The following is a 6903-nucleotide window of genomic DNA, read 5'->3' on the forward strand; positions in this document are numbered from 1 at the left end:
CAGAGCAATGTTTAAGCTTCTTATGAGAAGTAACTCTTTCAAATACCCTTAAGCTCTTTTAAAAAATTACTAGGTCACTTACAAATCCATCCTACCATTTCACTAAGACAAGTGATTAAAGGACCACCTCCAGGTAACTTTATTAGTAATTTCTTGTTTGCTCTTTTATGTAAAACTCCCTTCTTAAATGTATTTCACTCCCAGGAACACAAGGTAGGTGAGAGTGGGTGGGCTTATGAGGGGGGTGTGGTTTGGGGAAGGAAATGGCTTCCTTGGGTTTGGTGCTCAAATGCCTTATTACCATGCAATTTACCTAGATGTCTGCAGTGAGCTGAGAGCAGTTAAGGCAATACAGAGTTGGGAGCATCAGTGGCAAACTGGAGAAACCATCCCCTCCCAAGCCATTTATACTTCTGCAAAGGAGTTGGATTTTATTGGCAGATAGCCATTTGGTGATGCTCTTCTTAAACACTGAATTACAGTCTTGCACAGGAGATATGACTAGGTGAGCTTATCAGAAATTCAGGGGTATACTAACAAGATCTCAAAAATGTGCAGGGAGATTGGGCCACTTGACACGGCACTGTGGGCAAGGAAAATGAATCACAGATGCATTAACAGAACGTATGATGAGATCTTTGAAGGAATACATTTACATAAAGATGGGAGTAAGGTACCCAGAGCTTTGGGTATTTTGTCTAGATCATTCAGGTTGAAAATGGGTCATGAGAGATACAAATGGAAGGATAAAATGAGCTGCATATGTTTAAAGGCAGGGCTGTGCCTGGCAGAGGAGCTGATTAAGAGGCATAATGAGATGTGCTCATTTAGGGTAAGTAATGGAAGGAACTTCGAGAGATGCCTGTTCACAGGACTGAAGGCAAGTGGGACTGAAAGGGTATAATGAGAGATGTAATGAAAGAAGGGAAGGGGGAGCACTCTCCTGGGGCTCAGGTGTGATGACTCAGACACACAGAGGCAAGACAGGAGATGTCTGATTTGAAAGGGTGGACGACCAGAAGGGCATAATCCGACAAGGTGCGAGGGAGCACAGTGTTGGCGGGCCCAGGAGAGGAGAAGGATCCGCCGAGAGGAGCAAGAGGGGCCAGGCACTAGGAATGAACTCTAAGGTGATATCTTCTCCAAAAAGCCAGCCAGTGTCTTCAAGTATTTGAGCCACAGTTTTTGTAAAGGATATAGAGGAGACACAACTCCTTCCTTCTGTCTTTTCTTTGGACAGTAGCAGAGAAAACAAGCTATTGTGCAATAAGAGCCTGGAAGTAAAGATTTCTTAACCATGTGGGAGAGGGATGAGGGCCGTCGGAAAATGTGCTTGTCTTGTAACTTTGAGGTTTCATAGGATCTTGGAGACTGGGTGAGTAGGCTGGGCTGATTGTGGAAGTCAATGACTTGAAGTTAACATTCACAGCCTGGAACCAAGTCTCCCCATCTCGTCCTCCTTGCACCCTCACCCGGCATCCCCTGTGGCTACCCACTGAGGGCCTGGCTCGGGGGCTCTGTACCTGCTACCCCGGCCCTGCTTTCCTCAGCAGCTCTGCCTTCCCAAGTTGTCATCTGCTCTGAGAGCACCAAGGTCACCCCCTTGCTAACCTGGTAACTAGTCTCATATAATTAATGGTGGAAAAGGAATTCCAGTCCCATCTAGGTAACACAGGAATTTAAAATACTCAAGTTTCATGCAGAGGGGGCTCTGAATCACCATTTTAGTAAAAAGGGAAAATAAAGTTCTTTTTTCTAACTGAATTTTCGAGTTACAATTTAAGCCTGTTTCCTCCTGCAAGGTGCTCTGTGGATGGTTAACTTGTCAACATAATATTCAGTTATCTGGACAAGGTAAGTGCCTCACATCTTAGTTTCTATTTCTTTTAATACTAGCACCAACGGCTATTCCCCTGTTAACCTTATTCTTCTAAAGCATAACCTGGGAACTTGCAGAACATTTAAATATTTTCTACTTCATAGCTGCACAATCACAGATCCTGGGGGTGCAGCCATGTGGCCTGTCTAGACAAACTCTCCAGGTGATTCGGATGCAAGCTCAAGTCTGAGTCACTGTTTTAAAGTTTATAGCAAAGGGTTAAAAGCACCTGACCAATATTAAGCAAAGTGGATGAGCTCATTCTGACTCTTCCATCCCTTAAGCAATTCTATGTAAGGAAAGACAGGACCTGGTGCTTGAAGGGAAGTAGGGTATAGACTCACTGCTAAGGATTCAAAAAACTCTGCTATTAATAGGTCAGGACTCTGTCCTGGAAAAATAACATAAAAGCATGAATGTATGAGATGTAGGACAAAAGAAGCCACTTGATGTTTACTGAGTGTGTACGATTTGCCAGTCACTGCCTTTACACGTCTGGTTCTGCTTAGTTCTTAAAATATGAGGCTGTAACGACTTTGCCAGATGAGGAAACCGTGCTCGGAGATTAGGTAATTTTCCTAAGAACACAGATGGTAAGTAATGGATGGGCTTTGAGCCCCAATCAAAGCCAAATGTCTTTTTCTCAAAAGACGATGATTCCTATGGAAGAGTCATTAGTGACAAAATTCATAGATAGAAAAAGTATCCAACATTACTGTGGCATCTTTATTCTTTTAAAATCACACAGGTCATATTTAATACCGCCCAACTCTTTTGTTTTTTTGAGACAGGGTCTCACTCTTCACCCACGCTGGAGTGCAGTAGGGCAATCACAGCTCACTGCAGCCTTGACCTCCTGGGCTCAATCTATCTTCCCACCTCAAGTAGCTGGGACTACAGGTGTGTGCCACCATGCCCAGCTAATTTTATTTTTTTGCAGAGATGAGGTCTCACTGTGTTGCCCAGGCTGGTCTTGAACTCAGGCAATCCTCCTGACTTGGCCTCCCAAAAGTGTCAGGATTACAGGTGTGAGCCATCACACCTGGCCCGCCTTCACTGGTCGTTTCTGATCCAGGTATGCCATCTTGCACTTTAATCTCCTTGGTTTAGTCTGGAAACAGCACCTCACAGTTGCTTAAACATTGCAGTGAGACCGAAACCTGGTTTCAGACCATCATTTTACATTTCACTAGAGGCAAATAGGGCGAGTTTGCTGGGCCTGTTTCCTTTGCCCTTGGACTATTGTTCTTATCCCCACCCAAGGAGTCAGATCTGGAGCACAACCACGGGCCTTCCCACTCAGCTCATGGATGAAGATCTTCCATCAGTGCAGGCCCAACAGTACCTTCTCCCAGGAGCTCCCAAGCCATGTGCCAAGCCCTACAGAAATGACAAATAAACCCTCCGGACCACATAGGAATTATAATCCAAACAGACCTTTTTAGCTTTTTTGTTCACCGGCATATTCTGTGGCATCGTCTTATCCTAGTCCAAGAATTCTGGAATCCGTAGAACTGTTGAACCAAATAAAAGGAAGAAACTCTACCGTCAGCTCTCAATTAGCTGCACCGCTGGAGAGGAACAGTGACGTGGAGGATTAAAAAAATATTGGTTCTGTTTGACTTTGGAATGCATTGATTTTTTTTCAGTAGATTAACTTTTCTAATTCTATTTTGCACAGCCTAGTATTAACAGGCATTTGTATTCCCTGAGCACACAACATCTGACATTGAGAGCTGGGAGATGCTGTCCAAAAACGCGCTGGTCTCAAAGAACAATGTTATGAAAAATCCACACGTGGATAATGAAGAGGAAACTAATTATGAAGTGCTCTGCAAATATTAAATCATAAGCAGAGAAGGCAAAACAGTAATTCTCTATAGACATGTGGACAGAGTAAAAAAGTTTATTAACATTCTGAAAAGGACGGAAATTTTCAAGAATCATTAATGAAGCTTGATGAAAAAATTAGGATGCAAGGCAGGTCAATGAATTATTGCGTAGTCTTTTAAATAAGCAAACCTCAAGCAATAATACCAAAGCGTTTTAAAAGAGCGTTTAAAATGAATTTTATTGTTTGAATTTTACAAGTAGTCTTTAGAGGCTTCAAACAAGAACTCTGTTGCAAAACTCTAATAAATAGCTTGCCCCAAGTCCCCAAACAAAATGTAAAACAAAATGAGAACTAAACTCAGAAGGATAAGCAAGACTTCAGAATGCTTGGATGTTAGCAATATTTCTCATTTACAAAGAGATATCAGGCAATGTACAATCTCCTTCATACAAGTCAAAGAGAGAAAGAGACAGACAATTGAAATCTTTACAAAGCACTCCGAAATCTTCCTATTTCCATGATAGAAATGTCACCAGAAGAAAAAAAAACAAACCCATGGAGAAATCACAATCAATAATGAAACTAGCATAAAAATCCGGTAGTGGATGTAGCGGGGAGAAGAGAGGAAAATCCATCCTGTTTCTTTCAGGGATGGAGAGAGGAAGGAATTGAGATTACTTGAGGGAGGGAACTTCCAAGCAGATGCCGCTAGAGTGCTGAGTGTTCCCTTAGACCAGAGTTGCCACTGAAAGGGCAGAGGGGTCAGTTTAGTGACAGTTATGAAGGCAACAAACAAAGGGGTCTCCTCAGGTCAGTCAGCACTGGTCAGCCCCATGTCTTTGTGCTCTACAGCAGTGAGGGCCTTGGAACAGTGACCCAGGGGCCTGAAGCAGCCTGCATCACAAGACAGGAAAAATAGCACATCAATAATTTCTGCAGCAGAATCCTTTGGATGCCCACAAAAGGATGCAGAAAATGCCGTGCTGAAATTTCACACTGGGACATGCAGATTTCAAAAGCCCATTCTACTATCACAGTCATTGCTCCTAACAAGCAAGGATTAAAATTCACAAGTAAACATTCACTGTTAGCTTTTCCTAGTTACAAATACTGGTGAAGTCTTGCTCTAGAAAGAAAGATTAATTTAGTGATATGGTCATTTTGAGCAAGCTAGAAAACCAATTGCATCACATTTTTATCTTTAAAACGACATCATAGTTTTGACCAAAATTCATTCAAAATGCATACAGATAATAAGTTTTTAATTTGTGGGGAATTCTGAAATCAATTAATGTTTGGAGCCAGGAAGCTGCAGAGAGGTTGATTCCAATTTAGTGGGGCTCAATTAAGCCAAACATAAAGAGAGTTCTGCAGCAAAAGTGGGACCATCTCCCCGGGAGAAGCAGGAAGTGACCTCACAATGTGGGACTGGCAAGGGGTGTGGCCTGCAGGCACTGTCAGAGCTGCTCTGGTTTACTGACTTGCTGATACTAACCCCAATCCTGCTGATCTCTGGAGGACAGATACAAACAGCACTAGCTCATGCACGAGTCATTCAAGGGAGGTAGGCATTTTCTCAAAGCAACTCCCTCTCCAGGCATTTTAGGGAAGAAGGTAAGGAAATATTCCTCTCTACTCCCCAAACAAGTTAAAAAAACATTCTTTTTCTAGGAAAAATGACATTTGTTAGGATAACAAGGGAAAGCCTGGGTTACCTGAAATTGATAAGAAAGCAGATGGGAATAGAGGCAGATGGGCCAGGGAGCACCCTGGTCCAAGGCCCAGTTTCTTCTTAAATACATAACAGATAAAGATATTGTGCAAAAAAATAAAGACATTCACATTTTAGCAGTTAAACTTTTATTTTACTTTTTAAAATTTTTATTTACTTTTTTTTTTCTTTTCTACAAAAGGCAGGTGATGATTGTTGATCTGCAACTGTTGTGTTGTGCACTCCCTGAAAGGGGGCGGAGTAGGATGCTGGGGAAGGTGCTCTGAGGATGCTTTCTATGGTGGGATCAGGGCTGCAGGACACGGGCTGGAGGAGTGTCCGGGCCCTTCTCCTGTCCTCCTCAGCCTTCCCTAGCTCATGTCTATGGTGTTGAAGACCCATTCCGTGAACTTCTTCAGCTTGTCCGAGGCGTTCTGGGACTCCTCCTGCAGCCTCAAGTTGTCCTCTCGCAGGTGCTGCACTTCCGCCTGAAGGTGTGCTTTGTCTTCTTTTTCCTGGGAGGGAGAGTGAAGTGGAAAGGAACTAGGAGGTGGGGCCCCACCTTGTCCAGCTCCTCTGAGAAGTAGCTATGGACCTGTTTTGATCTTTTGCCCATTTCTATTCTTTGTTCCTCCAAACACCTGTCTAAACGGCCTGGTACCAGGTACTAAGACACTCTAAACTCAGGGAATGGGGCTTCTAGAGAGATTCAACCCTGCAGGATTAGCTGTAAGTAATCCTGGAATGTAAGTAGGTACATTAATGTATATTCCAATGTCCTTGTTAGTCAGGACTGTCTTAAATTTTAGACAACTGTTTTGGTGGCTGATGTCTTGATATAGTCAAGGCCACCCAAGAAACAAAACATTCAGTTCTCTTGGTGCAAAAGCCCCAGTAACACCGACTACATGGGAGTCTGGGCTACTGACACATTATACAAGGAGTAGGGTGGCAAGGAGAGGACCCAGATGGGCTGGCTGAGGTTCAAAGCCTTTCACAAAATAGTGAACAGCTTTTCTGTACACCTGACGCCGAATGCTGTGTGTTCCAGTGGCAACTGAGATCCCCGCAGCCCTGAACACGTGCAGGCAGAGGGAAGACACCTATATCTTACTTCACTACACTACTTAAAAAGGACTCTCATGGTTCAGGGGCAGATTGCACAGACTGGGCAATTTGCTTTGAGAATACGTGTTTACCTTCTTCAAATCTTCCCGAAGCATCTTCAGCATACCTTCCAGCTGGTCCACTTTAGAAGCCAGAGTGGGAGAGGAGTCTTTACTGCTAGGAACAACAAACAAAGACCATGTTGGCAGGGGCCTCCATGGCTGTTTTTTTTTAATTTGAGGAGGCTGTATTTATACAATGGTTTTCAATGTCAAATTACTCAGAATGGCGACCCAATGTGTATTTTTACTTTAAAAAAGAAAATGGTAATCTTTTTTTTTTTTTTTTTTTTTTTTTTTGAGACGGAGTTTC

The 6903-nt window shown here is 43.1% G+C and overlaps 1 protein-coding gene across 1 annotated transcript in view; it reads right to left on the reverse strand.

Moving 5' to 3' along the window:
* Positions 1 to 3923: 3923 nt before the first annotated feature.
* SIPA1L1 (signal induced proliferation associated 1 like 1) overlaps positions 3924 to 6903 on the reverse strand; it is a 393891-nt gene continuing 390911 nt past the window's right edge. Inside the window, exons 21-22 of the mRNA XM_017528751.2 lie at positions 6624 to 6776; positions 3924 to 5939 (exon numbers count right to left, since the gene is read on the reverse strand). Coding sequence (XP_017384240.2) covers positions 5796 to 5939; positions 6624 to 6776 — 297 coding nt within the window. The 3' untranslated portion in view covers positions 3924 to 5795. The remainder of the gene's footprint in view (positions 5940 to 6623; positions 6777 to 6903) is intronic.

Source organism: Cebus imitator, unplaced genomic scaffold, assembly GCF_001604975.1.
Source record: "Cebus imitator isolate Cc_AM_T3 unplaced genomic scaffold, Cebus_imitator-1.0 Scaffold54, whole genome shotgun sequence".
NCBI lineage: Eukaryota > Metazoa > Chordata > Mammalia > Primates > Cebidae > Cebus > Cebus imitator.